The 15,676-nt window shown below is 41.3% G+C and overlaps 1 protein-coding gene across 10 annotated transcripts in view; it reads right to left on the bottom strand.

The window, feature by feature from the left end:
- INPP4A (inositol polyphosphate-4-phosphatase type I A) overlaps positions 1 to 15,676 on the bottom strand; it is a 200,120-nt gene that overhangs the window by 36,943 nt on the left and 147,501 nt on the right. For 7 of the 10 annotated variants that reach the window (XM_077482752.1, XM_077482756.1, XM_077482759.1 and 4 more), the window contains 6 exons: positions 12,662 to 12,792; positions 9,013 to 9,117; positions 6,451 to 6,559; positions 4,787 to 4,804; positions 2,013 to 2,196; positions 344 to 562 (listed from right to left, as the gene is read on the bottom strand). In XM_077482752.1, the coding sequence (XP_077338878.1) occupies positions 344 to 562; positions 2,013 to 2,196; positions 4,787 to 4,804; positions 6,451 to 6,559; positions 9,013 to 9,117; positions 12,662 to 12,792 (766 nt within the window). The remainder of the gene's footprint in view (positions 1 to 343; positions 563 to 2,012; positions 2,197 to 4,786; positions 4,805 to 6,450; positions 6,560 to 9,012; positions 9,118 to 12,661; positions 12,793 to 15,676) is intronic. The other 3 variants (XM_077482754.1, XM_077482760.1, XM_077482761.1) reach the window with 1 other exon arrangement.

Raw genomic sequence — 15,676 nt, 5'->3', positions numbered from 1 at the left:
ATTGATTTCCTCTTACTTTCCTTCATGTTGGCGATTGTTGAATGTATGCTCTCCCTTAAAATTAGGCACTGCATTGACATGTTTTGTTGAGCTAACAGCTGCTCATTTTCTTTGGAAAGTGTAACCCTGGATACCCGTTTATGTATTGCTTATGTTTTTTTAATACAGAGCAATTCTATTTGATAAAAAAACTGTTGTCTTCAAGTCAGTGGTGTACATACTCTGAAAGTTATTCATTGCTGAATGCCCTGTTCAACTGTCAAGCTTTGTTTCTAGAAACACCTCATTTTTCTTTACAGCTAGCTACCAATACCAAATATAAGGCAATAGCAGGCATGTATACCCATTCTTCCTCATGCCAGTCCACCTGGAGTGATGACCTGCTGCTCCGCCCCATCCATCGCGCTACTAGAGTATCCTGGTCATTCCTCAGCATAACTTGATCTGCCTCAGCTGATGTAGGAGAAGCTTTGGAAGCAATGTAGTCAGGCCTAGCAGCATTGAGTCCTTGTATTGCACTGGCTAATAGTTTGCAATCACACACCTTGACCAGCTGCCTTGTCTGAAAAGAAAAGATGGTGCTATAAGAACACAAAAAAACTAAAAATGTCAGTATAGCCATTTCTACTGAAACATTATGTCATTCTCATTCTAAAGGCAGAAGTTTTTTTACCTTAATGCATTAAGGTAAAAAAAAACTTCTGTGTGCAGCAGCCCCTCTAATACTTACCTGAGCCTCCAGTTATGTGCACGAGGGCCTCGGCTCTCCAGGGACTCTTCCTCCTCATTGACTGAGACAGCAGCAGGAGCCATTGACTCCCGCTGTTGTCAATCACAGCCAGTGAACCAATAAGGAGGGAGGGGCGGGGTTTATACGTTAACAATATAACCACCTCTAAAGGCCAGCTCCAGGTAGTTAAAAAATTATAAAATATGTGCCGCTCTGCCCCTCCAATTCCAGCTGATCCAGAATACAGTATATTGCCAATTTTGAAAACAAAGATGATCAAACGTCATGGGCCCACACACCATATCTGGCAATTGGTCCTATAAAGCCTTTTTTTTGCCATTCTCTGTTGCTATACCCATTTCTGATAATTGATTGCGTTTAAAAGGATGGATATTTCTGAAATCGAAGAGTGCAGCGCAAAAAAAAACAATCACAGTTCCATAAAAAGTAGAAGTCTGCAAGTCCAATTAGGTGAACCACAAGGCCCAGACAGCAAAAGCAAGGAGCTTCACTGTGATGAAATAGATCCAGAAACACAAATATTACGTGACAGTCCCTCCACCTCTGAGATACTGTAATTGCTTCGCTCACCTCTAAAATTGGACCCCTGAACTAACAGGAAGTCAGCAGCGCATGTTGACCCCCCCCATACTTATCTGAGCCCATCTCTATCCAGCAATGTTGCACAGGAGACTCCCTGCCCGGGACTCTCCTCCTCAATGGCTGAGACAGCAGCAGGAGTCAATGTCAGTGAGCCAATGAGGAGAGAGAAAGGACAGGGCCTAGCCGGGGCTCCCTGTCTGAACATAGACACAGACCTGCTGCTTTGCTTGGGTGCCCCATAGCAAGCTGCTTGCTGTGGGGGCACTCGTGAGGAGGGAGAGGCCAGGAGAGCCGAAGAGGGACACGAGAAAAGGAGGATCCAGGTTGCTCTATGCCAAACCACTGCACAGATCAGGCAAGTATGACAGGTTTGTTATTTTTAAGAACAAAAATATGAGACTGTACAATTACATTAAATGTATACCAGGTAATAGTCTGACTAATATGACATATGGTTTAGTGTCTATATTCCAATAAAGCAATTCAGAAATCCTAGTTTGTTTTTTGTTTTTTTAATATACGACAGTGATGGAGGTTGCGAAAGTAATGATAGATAGATAATCTTAAGATAGGAGGGGTGGGCTCCATTTTGAGTTACATGAAATATTATCTGGCTACCTGGAGAAAGGGGATGGAGAGCCAGTTTATAACATAACTACATTTGGAAGGAGTTACACACCTTATCTGCTAAAATTGTCAGCGTACGTTCAATGCCACTGGCCGATCTGTCTTTGGCTGCCCTGGAAAGCCTTTCTGCATAATAACTGACTTGTGTCTTCAGAGTATTGATATGAGCAATGATCTCCTTGGCTCGGATAATGTCCTGTGGTATGTAAACAATAGACTGGGGGCCCGCTGAAGTACTGCAAGAAAAAAAAAAGTCAATATAATAAAATCCTTTATTAATTCTGGAACAGGTAACTCCTGTATTTACACACGTGAAACACTCATGAAAGGACAAAGTGGATGCATTAAGGCAGGCTTGTTCTACACAGATCACACTGAGTGGATGAAAATCATGCTCCTGTTAGATGGGCTTCACATAGCACAGACAACCCGGTTTTGATACCCACTAAGTGTGGAAGATGTAATAATGAAAACACCAGCAGAATATTAAAAGTCAAACTTACCTGGGCTAAAGTGTTGCTAGGCAGCAACAAACAGTGTTGATGTCCTTAAAGTTCCTATAGGTACCTATGATCCATACCCCTTTCTGGCACTAAGCCTCACCCCTGTCATTTAACTTCTAAATGTGAGAGCCTATAATGCCCAATAAAGTCCTAGCATCTAACAAGGTGGGGCATAACATTACAAGGGGCATGAATTGATCTAAACTTGGGAAGAAGTCAAGACTCCATTTACAGCTTAAGCCTAGGATTGAAGACTCTACAAGAACACAGGGATCAGTTTGAAAACTAACACAGGTACTGTCATGCACTGGACAGGTTCAGTTTAAATAAAGAAGGGATCTCACCACTCCAGGAGCACACACGCAGGCTGTAAACTGTCTCTTCGGCTGGGAAGCCACAGGTGCTGGCTATTACCACTAGCAACAGACGAAAAACAAGCTCTGGACTGCCACACTCTTCAGAAGACCACTTTCTTTTTCCTTGTTCGCTGTGTTTGTTGAGCTGTGATGTGATTTTCCAATAAAAGAAAGTGGTCTGCTGAAGAGTGCGGCAGTCCAAAGCTTGTTTTTCGTCTGTCACTTAAAATTAACACCCAAGAAAATATAAAAGTAAATCTCTGGTAAAGTTTATTTTATATGCTAAATCTGTGTCCCCATTTGTTGCAGGAATAATAACTATACATACAAAGTAATGTTGTACAAATTTTGACCTGCAAGAATACAGATTGCCAGTATTTAACGTAATTATGGCAAACCCCTTTAATACCTACCTTGGCATCTTTTCATCATAGACTCAACTTACTTTCAATGAAAACCAATATGCACAGCTGATCCATAAATATCGGCCGCTGTAATTCTAACCTCTCTTGTAAACGCCTGGCCAGTGTGGTTACCCCCATTACTAAACCGAGATCCAATGGGCATTTTGGCATGTGTCCATATATAATTTTTCTCATCATGGGTTCAGATTTGAGACAGGTAAACTTTGAAGAGAGTCAGTCCTTTTTCCCATTACTGGCAGTGACAGGTCCCTTCAAGGGCCTCCCTTCCACCCACCTTCTCCGCACTCCATTCAGTTCTTCTGTTGGAGCCCTTGAAAATATCTGGTATATTGTATAGACCCAAAATCGTCCCTCTTCCCCCACCACTGTCAGCTGCAATATGCGGAGAAGGTGGGTTGACGCCTGTCTGAATTTGTCTATATGTGTGTAACCGTTAGATACATGCAGACCCAAATAACTAATTGTGGTTGATTTACTAAAGGCAAATACACTTTGCACTGCAAGTGCACTTGGAAGTGCAGTTGCTTTAGATCTGAGGGGAAGATCTGAACTGAGGGGAAGCTCTGCTGATTTTATCATCCAATCATGTACAAGCAAAAATGCTGTTTATTTTCCTTGCATGTCCCCCTCAGATCTACAGTGACTGCACTTCCAAGTACACTTGCAGTGCAAAGTGGATTTGCCTTTAGTAAATAATCCCCATTGTGTTTTCACTGAATTAACTGTTGCTTTTCTAAAATACCACTGGAGTCTTGATGTGACCAGTCTAGATACAGTGGTGTCTAACAAAGTTCTTCTGTAACATACATGAATACTATCACACAACAAGGGGGATTGAGCAACAATAGGTCTGGATAATATGGATGGACTGCAGCATCTGTCACAAGCCAAAAGGCAGAATCATCTTTTAATCCATTCTTTAATGCGTCCATACAAAAAACAAAAGTGATATTTCAGCACTCCTACAACTGATTTATAAGTAAATGAATGCGTTCAGTAGTATTTTTTTTTTACATGGACATTTCGGGTATATTCACACCAGATGCGCTGGACGGTTGTTCCAGTGCAGTCACACAGTATGGACAAGGCAAAATGCCTAGTCTCCTATGTGCCAGGTTCACAGCACTGAGTTGTGGGGGTATGGTGAGAAAAAGAAAATAAGTAAAATGCCGCTGACAAAATTTGAGATAAATTGCACAAATCACGTGGTTGCAAATTTTCAATAACCTTTAATAGAACAGGATAACAACTAAATATTGGCATGACAGAAACATGCGTTAAAGTAAAAACAAGCCTTCTAGAAGAACACAATAAAAGCATACACAATTTTGCTTCTACATGTAGCTGTGAAGTGAAGCGGTGCCAAAATTTGGAGCTCCGTCCATGCTAAAATAGGCAACAGACCTACAAACCGGTTTCTAAATGATAGATGCAAAAAAGCAGTAATGACGATCCATACTCCACCAAATCAAATCACAAGAAACTAGTATTACAAAAAGCATGAACACATATGATTTAATGGATACTGCAAAACCAACTCACCAACTTTCCTCAAAACTGCTATAAGGAACCAAGAAACAAAATGTAAAATTAGACAATTTAAAATGTTAATTAGCAAAATACTGTCACCAAGTCCTTGCTTATTTTTTTTGATAAAGCATGTAAAGATATACATAACTTAACGAAAAGAAAATTTAATATGTTTATTAGATTTCTTTAAGAGTGATTTAAAAGAAACATGTATTTATTGTAACATGGAGGGATACCCATCTCCCAGTACCTATTTAAAAGAAAGAAAAAGCTACAGGTACCTTTGTGCCAGTGTTACACTACCTGAGGGACTGTAGTTTCAGAAAGACACTATAGTGGTCTTTCTGTAATACTCTGCATTTTTAGTCATACTGCAGTACTAGATTTCACCACTGGCAGGACAAATCTGTGTTCACTGTTTTTTTTTCCCCAATAAAACCCATAAGTTGTGGGAGGCGATAACCCCTTCAAGTTACTATATCAATATATACTGGAGACATTTCTTTTCCAGAAAATCCCCTTAAAGCGTCTCATTGCCAAGCAAAGGCAGCAACTGAGAGTGTTAGTATAATAGCAAAAAATGGATTTTCAAGCAATAATTAACAGCATGTAATATGAGTTAAGCTGTAGTCCCCGGTAGCTGGGCAGTGTGATTATAGGAAGCAAAACCATATGTATTCAACTTTGTGGTTGTATATGACATTGAAACGGAGCAGTATCAGTATTTGTTGACCTTCTGAACTCAACTGGATTTCAGAAAAGGAATTCTAATCTGCACCTTTGCCGTCCGAAACATGGGTGTCAACACCTAGTTTCTACGTCTTGTGTACTGGACATATACATTTGTTACCTTTCTTAACACATAACTGGTTCTTTGATAAGGACTTTCAATCTGCATGTTTCTTAGAAGCAATAAAGTCTCCACTGAGTGCCTAGTTTTTATGCCCTGTGTACAAGGTCCTACATACTGAACTGAAAATGTCCCTATGTATTACCTCATATTGTTTAAAACGGTTTCATGCTGAATGATTAACTTGAAATCTACTGTGTACTGCTTAATGAGAAAACCCTTTAGTCACCATAGATGGATCTCGTAGATTATTAGAGGTGACCATTACATTACCTTTAAAAAGTGTATATAAACCCCAAGGGCACATGTCAAAGGGCTTTAGTTTAAACACATAAGGGGGGTTATTTACGAAAGGCAAATCCACTATGCACTGCAAGTGCACTTGCAAATGCAGTCGCTCTAAATCTAAGTGGTAGATCTTAAATGAGTGGAAGCTCTGCTGATTTTATCGTCCAATCATGTGCAAGCTAAAATGCTGTTTTTTAGTTTCCTTGCATGTCCTCCTCGGATCTACAGCAACTTTACTTCCAAGTGCACTTGCAGTGCAAAGTGGATTTGCCTTTAGTAAATAACCCTCAAGATGTGTTAATGACAAATGGCAGAAAAACAAAAGGAAAAGGGCCTAAAAAACATGCAGACACAATATCCAAGGACTTGTAAACTGCAATAGAGAATATATTTTTGCTCTCGAGTTTGGATACACTTTAAGAAAGCTCTAAATGTAAAAGTCTTTGCTGAAAAAAAAACGTGAATATAAAATATACGTACAACACAAATATTATTTTTAATAATAAAAGTAGCAAAGATGATACAAGATTCAACTTACTTTTTTTTTGCTTCTTCAAACTTGTGCAAAATTTTCCGTAACCCCCCAGATTTGAATCCTTGACAATGGGCAGCTGGTGCTCCTATTGTCACTATATCGTAGTTTTGATCTGCAGATTATAATGATAAAAGGACTTTTCTTATTAACATAGGTTTACTACAAATGTAAAAACACAGTAAAAAGCTAAAGAGGCTTTTGTATTACCAAATCCCTTAGGGCTCATTTACACCACCACATCTGTGGGGGAATCTTCACTGCCAGCCCCTAACTATCTTCAATCAGCTACAACAATTGTGGCTGCTTGAATAACTGAGCAGTGCCTGCATATGATAGGATTCAGTCAATGTGCGGCCAATAATTTTCCACCTAGCTCAATTGATTTTTAAATAGAATTTTGTTGAGCTGGGTGCTGCTGACAGGGCCAATCACAGTTCGAATTTCGGCTGATTTAGCAGGAATCAGATCAAACGTCAGCCGTGTATAACTATCTTTAGAGTTAACAACTTTAGTAGCAAAATGACAAAGCCATGCAAACCATTCCCTGATGCCTCATAAGCCAACAGCAAGCGCACAGCATAGTACAGCCTCTAATAAATAGTGGAACCTATTCCAAACTGCATACAGTTGTTTCAGGCTAGTTGGCCATCAACAATGCAGTGGAAGGAAATCCTGTCTCCTAGGACTGCATCGATACCGATGCTAGTATCACTGCCAATACCAAGTATTTGCCTGAGTACTTTTACTCGGGCAAATGCTCCCGATGCTTCGCCCCAAAATACCTGCATCCCGGAAGTCAGTTGGCAGGCGGAGTGGGTGGGAGAAGGCGGAGTGCGGGTCCAGGCACATTGAGATCCAGGCATGATCCTTTCAGAAGAGGAAGGTAAGCCTGTGGGCAGGGTTGTGGACCGCAGTACAGGCCATGTGCAGCCGTGCATTTATCGGTGACCGGGCCTATCAGAATCGTTAACGGAAGTGACAGGCCGAGTCTCCATCAGAGGCTGTACACGGCAACGCCCATCTTGGTACACCTTGCACTCGGCCTCAGTAGCCTGCAGTCATAAGGCGGTAGCGGACATCTTGTTACACCCAGCCCATATACTATATGGGCTGGGTGTAACAAGATGTCCGCTGCTGCATTCTGACTAGGCTTACTGAGGCCGAGTGCAGGGTGTATCAAGATGGCCGTTGTAGTGTACAGCTCAATCTTTGATTTGATTTTAGTGCTGCATTATTTTCAGTGCCATTGCTTACCATTGCCACCCATAAGTGCCACCAATCAGTGCCCATCAGTCAGTGCCACATATCAGTGCCCATGAGTACCAGCCATCAGTGCCGCATATCGGTGCCCATCAGTCAGTGCCACATACAAGTGCCATATACCAGTGCCACCCAGTGCCACATATAAGTGCCCATCAGTAAGTGCCAGCCATCAGTGCCCCCTATCAGTGCTCATCAGCGCTGCTGCATATTAGGGCCTCATCAGTGCCAGTTACAGTTCTTCATAATTATAAAGAAGATATCGTTAGTCTGTATCAGTAATCGGTATCAGCGAGTACTTGGAAAAAAAAGTATCAGTACTTGTACTCGATCTTAAAAAAGTGGTATTGGTGCAACCCTAATGTCTCCTATTGAATAGGAGCCTGGAAGCCAACATGAAAGTATAACCACACAGGTATGGTAAGGTAGGTTTAAAGCATGGGAGCCCAACCTGTGGCCCTCCAGCTGTTGTGGAACTACAAGTTCCATCGTGCCTTTCCGAGTCACGCTTTTAACTGTCAGACTTGCAATGCATTGTGGGACTTGTAGTTTCGCAACAGCTGGTGGGCCACAGGTTGAGCACCCATGAAAGTGTATATAACACCTAAATATATTTTTTAGCATTAGGCCCCACTGTTTTCATAAGCTAATCTTTTTGCAGATCTCTTGCAAAGTTTCCTACCTGGAGATCATGCTAATAATAGTAGCCCTTCCTGCTGCAAGCTGCCAATACTAAGTAGCTGCCTCTTAACTGGAAGCAGAGTTGTCCCTCCTTCAGCTGGCACTGGGCCTGCATATCAGGTCTGCCAACAGCCAAAGGCGTATGATGACAGGGTAAAAAAATGCTGCAAATTGAGAGGCTGTGGCTTAGTGTTGTCAGCCTACAACAGGAAGTGCTGCTACTGGCAGGATTTCAAGAGTAGAAAGGTTGCTACAAATCAAAAAAATATAAATACAAAAAAATAGGGTTAACATATTTTAAAGGAACCAAAAAGACCCATTCAGAGTTCTGTATGCACCGTTGGGCCATAAATCATTTTTTTATAGCTAAATCCAATTTCCTAAAATGAGTGATAGACCTCTTTTTTTTTGATTGTGATGGAATGATGACAGGTAAATACCCTCCGCTTCAAAAACTCCAGACCAAATATTTAAAGAGGGAACTTTCAATCTTGTACTTGCAGTTAAATCAAAGAGTGTCCAAGATCGTTTTAATTGTTGGAAGAGAATAAAAAATAACCAACTTGAGTTGTCTTTTAGTGACAGAGTCAGTAATACTCCAATTATTTTTAACATATGTCATACCTGATGTAGATTCATCTTGAACCCTCATCCTTTGAATGTGTAAATTGGTAGAAACGAATTCTAATTTCTTATCTGCCTTTAAGCTGCTTGCTTTAAAAGAAACACCTAAAAAACAAAAAACACAAACAAGATGGGCTAATAAATCCCATGTACTGAGGCCCCTAATACATAACTACATACAAGTTGTGATAGTTCCAGGATACTGAACTCCCATTTAATGTGACATCCAGAATTTTAGATTCCTTCCTTTTGTGGAAGCATACATTGTATCCATGGTGTGCCATTAGTGGAAACAGTATTTCAAATATTTTCAGGTGGTATGTAAACTACTTGCAGGCAAAGTATACGTTCATAAGCCCATGTTGACATCAGGAGTACATCTGATAATTTACATTTATGGGTGCCTCCACCAGTCTTGCTTAGCAATAACCACCCCACTCCCTCTTCCACTGTCAGACAACTCTTACTGACCATACATTAATAATATAAAAAGTATAAAAACAGCACTATAAATCATCAATTCCTAAAAAATAAACAGTGAGCAGCAATTATTTTGTGTAACACAATCACAAATAATAAATAAAAGAAAAATAAGAACTGTGCTAAATAATAAATGTAAAGTTCATAAATCATAAATCAATCCAAATGGATTCAATTCATCTGTGTAAAGTTGGCCACAAGCCTTGAGATAATGAATCACTCTCTAAATGACAATGCCCATCATCCATGACCAAAAACCGCAGTAAATTCACCACCAGCTGTAGAAACTGCTTACCAACTCCTGTAGACCCCTTATTATAGGGGGTCGGTGTAGGCCTGTGGCTTAAAACCCAGCCGGGACCTTTCTTATCTCAACAAGTTGTATAGTAGTTAGGCACCAAAAAGAAATCAAAAGGCTCCACATAGTATAAAATCCTCACGCTTCCCACAGCTTGCCCTGTAAGAGGGAAGGACTTAGGTACTAAGCGTGAAGACTTTGATCTCTTTTTGGTGCCTAACTACTATCCCACTTGCTGAGTGATAATCGGAAGTGTGGAGAAGCCCTAAGATGATAAAGCCCTGGCTGGGTTTTAAGCCGCAGGCGTACACCGACCCCCTATAATAGGGTGTCTACAGGAGCCAGTAACCAGTTTCTACAGCTGGTGGTGGATTCACTGCAGTATTTGGTGATGATGGACATTGTCATTTAGAGATTGATTCATTATTACATGGCTTATGGACAACTTTACACAGATGAGTTTAATCCATATGCATTTGTGAACTTTACATTTATTATTTAGCGCGATTCTGATTTTTCTTTTATACATCAATAATAGCCATACAACATGGAGTTGGAGATTTGGTCAGGATGAATGGTGTCCTTAATGCCAAGAAATACAGGCAGATACTTATCCATCATGCCATACCATTAGGGAGGCATGCAATTGGCTCCAAATGTATTCTGCAGCAGTGCAACGACTCCAAACATGCAGCCAATGTCATTAAGAACAATCTTCAGCATAAAGTAGAGCAAGGAATCCTGGAAGTGATGGTGTGACCCCCATAGAGCCTTGATCTCAACGTCATCAAGTCTAGTATTATACAAAGAGACAGAAGGATTTGAGGCAGCCTACATCCACAGAATATTTGTGGTTGGTTCTCCAAGATGTTTGGAACAACCAACCAAGTGTATCTAGAAGAATTGATGCCGTTTTTAAAGCAAAGGGTGGTCACACCAAATACTGATTTGATTTGTATTTCTCTATTTATTTTCCATTTTGTGAATGGATAAAAATAAACTATTACCACTTCCATTTCTGAAAGCTTCATTTACAGCATTTTTTTTTTCACACCTGTCTAAAACATTTGCACAATACTGTAAATAAAGTGTTTGTGCTGTAGGCCCCAGTCATTTTATGGTGTACGAGTATATCTCTCTCTCTCTCTCTCTCTAGCCTTTCGGCTATAAATACATTTCTCGAAATCCTCCATCGTTCCCGGAGCATTAAGCAAACATTTCTCAGATCATGTTGCAAGAAAGCAGAGGGACTCTATATTAGGGTAATTTGAGAAGGCTTGCCAAAAACATACAACAGAGCTTTGCAGACAGTGTGGTAGTAGCATGAATGCACAAAATACCAGAAATGTACAGAATGTAAAAAAAAGAAAGAAAAGAAAATGCAGGATACACCTTTCACATACCGTTAAAACATTTTTAGAAATGATAAAATCAAAAACAAGGTGTGTGTCAAGTATCCCCTTTGCACATAGCTCTCGCAGGTGATAGACATGGTTGGGATGATTTAAAGGAATATTCCAAGTAGACATGACTATATCATTTGTAAGTTGACACTTGTGGGAGGCCTACAACCGGTCAGCATAGGCACAGATAAGGACTCAGTTACGCTACAAATATGACAGCCTACTAGTTCTGAAAATACAATGACCAGTGTGCACAGGTGTTCACCAAATTATTTAGGTGTGTGTGCACACTCATCCTGGAGCAAAGATTAATGTGGCTCCCTTAGAACAAAATGAAAATGAACATTAAAAGTCCATAAAAACTGAAAGTCTATATATAAAAAAAAAAAGTTAATGTAATCAACCAGGACACAAAGATCACACTTTAATAGTGTATGCAGTCTCTCCTCTAAATGGGATCTGGGATGGCTTCACCACTTAAGAAAAAACACAAAAAAAGGAAGAGGAGAGAGAGTACTACCATCGGAGTGTAATATGTATTAAAACCAACTAAACTGAAACATATTAAATACACACACACATACACACATATATATATATATATATATATATATATATATATATATATAAAAATAAAAAAAGCATGTCTACAAAGCCTCCATTAGGTGGCAGCCTTCCAGGTGGATGATGATATGACAGCAAGCTCCTCTATTTGGATGTAATGTTAGATGCTTAAACCAGGACGATAGCCAAAAGGAACCAACAGGAAGCCTCACAAGGAATAGCAGGAACTGTATGTAATCCAGGTAGCAGCTGCTTTGGACCGCAAGGAAGTAACTTCAGCTGACTCAGTGGATGCATTGGAGTTGCAGAATGGAGGCCCCTTTCTCAAGCCTGCCAAAACTGTGGTAAGGAGCCTGTTTTGTATGGGAGCAGAGGACCTGCCACACTCCCCGTGATACTACAGGCCCCAGCAAACATCAAAGAGAAAAATGGTAGCTGTAGTATCCCCGAAGAGACATGCCACAAAAAAAAAACACAAAATGTGCCATTGAAAATATATAAGTAAACCAAAATATAATTTACTGCATTGATCTGTAATTCTTCATTAAAGCCTGAAGGGGACAATTAATTGAGTTTATCAATCTGATATGTCTCCCTTTCATAGAGTTTCTTATAGCATCTTAAAGCCATTTCAAGTAAATTTTATTTCAGCTAATACATTTGATGAAGAAAAAAAAGGAATACATGTGACATAATGTAATGGCCACACCTACTAAATCCAGAAGAAGATCACCCATTATTCTGTATAGAAAACAAACTGATTGTGAATACATCCAAAAGGGCTGCCCAGTGAATTTCTCTAAATAGGTTTCATCTTAGCATGATCTTTCAGTGGAAAGTTACAACAACCCTTCAAGTGTTTTATGTATGTAATATAAATAAGGTCAAACTTCAGCTAGCTTACCTTTGTACTGATGGAGATTTGTCATATTCTCTTGGTATGTCAATATGATGGTCTGATATTGCGTTACAATTTGTCTGCGAAGATTCTCCCAGCATGGCGACAGCTCCCCCAGCTCTTCAAGTTCGCAAACTCTATACATAAGAAATAACAAATTCTCAATTTCTTAAGCTTACTTTTTCTTTTTTTAATCCACACAAAACAGGGACTGTCCACTGAGCTGGTGGCTGATCTCTTTGTTTGAATTTTCAGCCCTCTGTCACCTATGGACCTCAACCCCTGACCCATAACACTACAGTGGTCTTCTAGTTGGAAAGAAGAAAGAAATGGCTGCACATCCAGAACTTCCGATTGCCTTTTATTTTGTTTCACAAAGATAACACCAAAGACACCAAACTGTGGTCACATAGATGCGTTTCACACATAGATCTTGTGATCAATCATTGATTAAGCACAGGATCTATGTGTGAAACGCGTCTACGTGACCACAGTTTGTGAAACAAAATAAAAAGGCAAAGACGCCAAAGATAACACCAATCAGAAGTTCTGGAAGTTTCCCACGGACACGGGCCAGGGCTAGCACTCTGCAAGATACTCCAATCAGCCTTATCTTTATACACCTCGAGCAGTGGTTCCTTTTCTTGTATACTAGTGGTCTAGTACCGTGGAGATGAATATGAGTCAATGGACCTGTCATAGGCACTCAACAAGAGTGCCAACTTTGCCCGTCCTTTCCTTCCACCTCCTTCATTCATAGTAGCTGTACTTTAGCTTCCATGAATGAGCAGTGGTCTGTGAATGGGTGAATGAATAAAAGGTCTGCCTCCTCCATGTATAGGGTGTTTTTAATCGTCGGAAGCTAGAATACAGCTCTTATGAATGGAAGGAAGGAACCGAGAGCCTGTGACATGTCCAGCAGCTCGCATTAAATTCCACAACACCAAAAGATTACCACTGCTGGGGTATGCAGGGAAGGAGGGCAGATGAGAGATGATTTACAACTTAGAATTTAGATGTAGATGATGAGAGCAGCCAACAGCACAAGAGACACTTCTCATTCAATGCAAGTACTGTCCCTTGTACAGATTTAAAAAAAATACTAAACTTACAGTGTACTTCCACTTTTGCAGCCAAATTGGGTCAACATCTACTACTATATTTGTTACATGTCCCATTCAGATAGCTTAACTGGCATCTCACCTTTCTTAGATGCTCTGTTCTGGACCTTCCAGCAAGGAAAATCGTACATAGTTCCCTTTGTTTAAGAGGGGCAGCTTGTGTTTGTACTGTGCAGTCAGATATTCACTATCAATTTTACCTAGGTTTGAACACCGTCTGTCCTAACAAAGCACATGGTCTTAGGCTGGCCATACATTATACAATTTTCTTTAGATTTACCAAAACTATATAATATGAGGTCAAAACTAAACGCTTTAAATTTTCATGCAATCAGGCAGGCCTTTGCACTACACAGTTGAAGGTAAATCTAAAAGAAATTGAATAAGAAAATTGTATAATGTATAATCAACCTTATTCTGGAATTGGGGGCTGACCCATGATTGTTGGTTAATCAATCACCGTAAAATACCAGTTTATAGGCTGTCCCTGTAAAGACCAAGTAACCCCAAACTCCTACCTCTGCTTATCTGAAATAAATATGCCCATCCAAGCACCAACCCATTCTCACTGTCCATGCCACTGAACCTTTAAAAAAAATAAAAATAAATCTGACCTACCCCACTGCAGTATTTTTAAAGCACAGATGTTGCAAAGAATGACTGGCAAGAGGCTGCCATCCCACCAATAGGAACTACAGTGGAACCTTGGATTACGAGCATAATTCGTTCCAGGAGAATGCTTGTAATCCAAAGCACTCGCATATCAAAGTGAGTTTCCCCATAGAAGTCAATGGAAACAAAGATAATTTGTTCCGCATTGACTTCTATTGCATGCAATACTGTATGTGGCCATAGGTGGGGGGGGCACCGGAGAGCCTCAGAAATACTTGGCGACAGCTTGGCTGAACTCGGAAACACTAGGAAACACTAGGGAACGGAGTATTTCCGAACGGCTCCAAACCTTCCAGGTTGCACAGGCGAAATGTGATACTGGACACCACATTAGCTTGAATTCTGCTTGTTTTGCGAGACAATGCTCACAAACCGAGTCAGGATTTTTTTTTTAAAGTTGCTCGCCTTTCAAAATGCTTGTTAACCACGTTACTCATTAACAACTTGGGATCCGCGCTATTGCAAAATGACGGCAACAGCGCGGACCCACATTTCCGGGACTACGTCTATTGACGTAGTCCCGGTTACGAGCGGCCTGCGCGCCCCCTGAGGGGCGCGCGCGGCGCGCTCTGTGATCGGCGAGTCCGTGAGACTCGCCTGATCACCGATCCGTGTAAGGGGTCGATCCCGACCCCTTATCACGTGATCAGCTGTCAGCCAATGACAGCTGATCATGTGATAAAACGGAGCCGGTAATCGACTAGTATTCCTCCTCGCGCTGACAGCGCGAGGAGAAAAAAAAAAAGCCGATCGCCGGCGGCCGTGTTCGGGACATCAGTCCCGATCACGGCCAGCAATTTAAACGGACACCTGCCCCCTGCCAGTGCCCACCTGCCACCCGCAGTGCCATCCTGAAATAAAGTGCCCCCCTGTCAGTGCCACCCAGCAGTGCCCATAGTGCCCACAGTGCCACCCAGCAGTGCCCACAGTGCCACCCACAGTGCCACCCAGCAGTGCCACCCACAGTGCCACCCAAAATCTGCCTCAAAGGTGCTGCACCCCAGTGCCGCCCATCAGTGCCCAGCAGTGCCGCCCATCAGTGCCCAGCAGTGCCGCCCATCAGTGCCCAGCAGTGCCAGCTATCAGAGCCACCTATCAGTGCCACCTATCAGTGCCCATCAGTCCCATCTATCTGTGGTACCTATCAGTGCCCATCCGTGCCACCCATCCGTGCCACTTATCCGTGCCACCCATCCGTGCCATCTTATCTGTGCCCATCTTTGCCCAT

Source organism: Lithobates pipiens, unplaced genomic scaffold (assembly GCF_037356315.1).
Source record: "Lithobates pipiens isolate NorthernLeopardFrog02 unplaced genomic scaffold, aLitPip1_a1.2 Scaffold_16, whole genome shotgun sequence".
NCBI classification, from domain to species: Eukaryota; Metazoa; Chordata; class Amphibia; order Anura; family Ranidae; genus Lithobates; species Lithobates pipiens.
The sequence above is the reverse complement of the archived record's forward strand: the minus strand, read 5'-3'. Positions and strand labels throughout refer to the sequence as shown.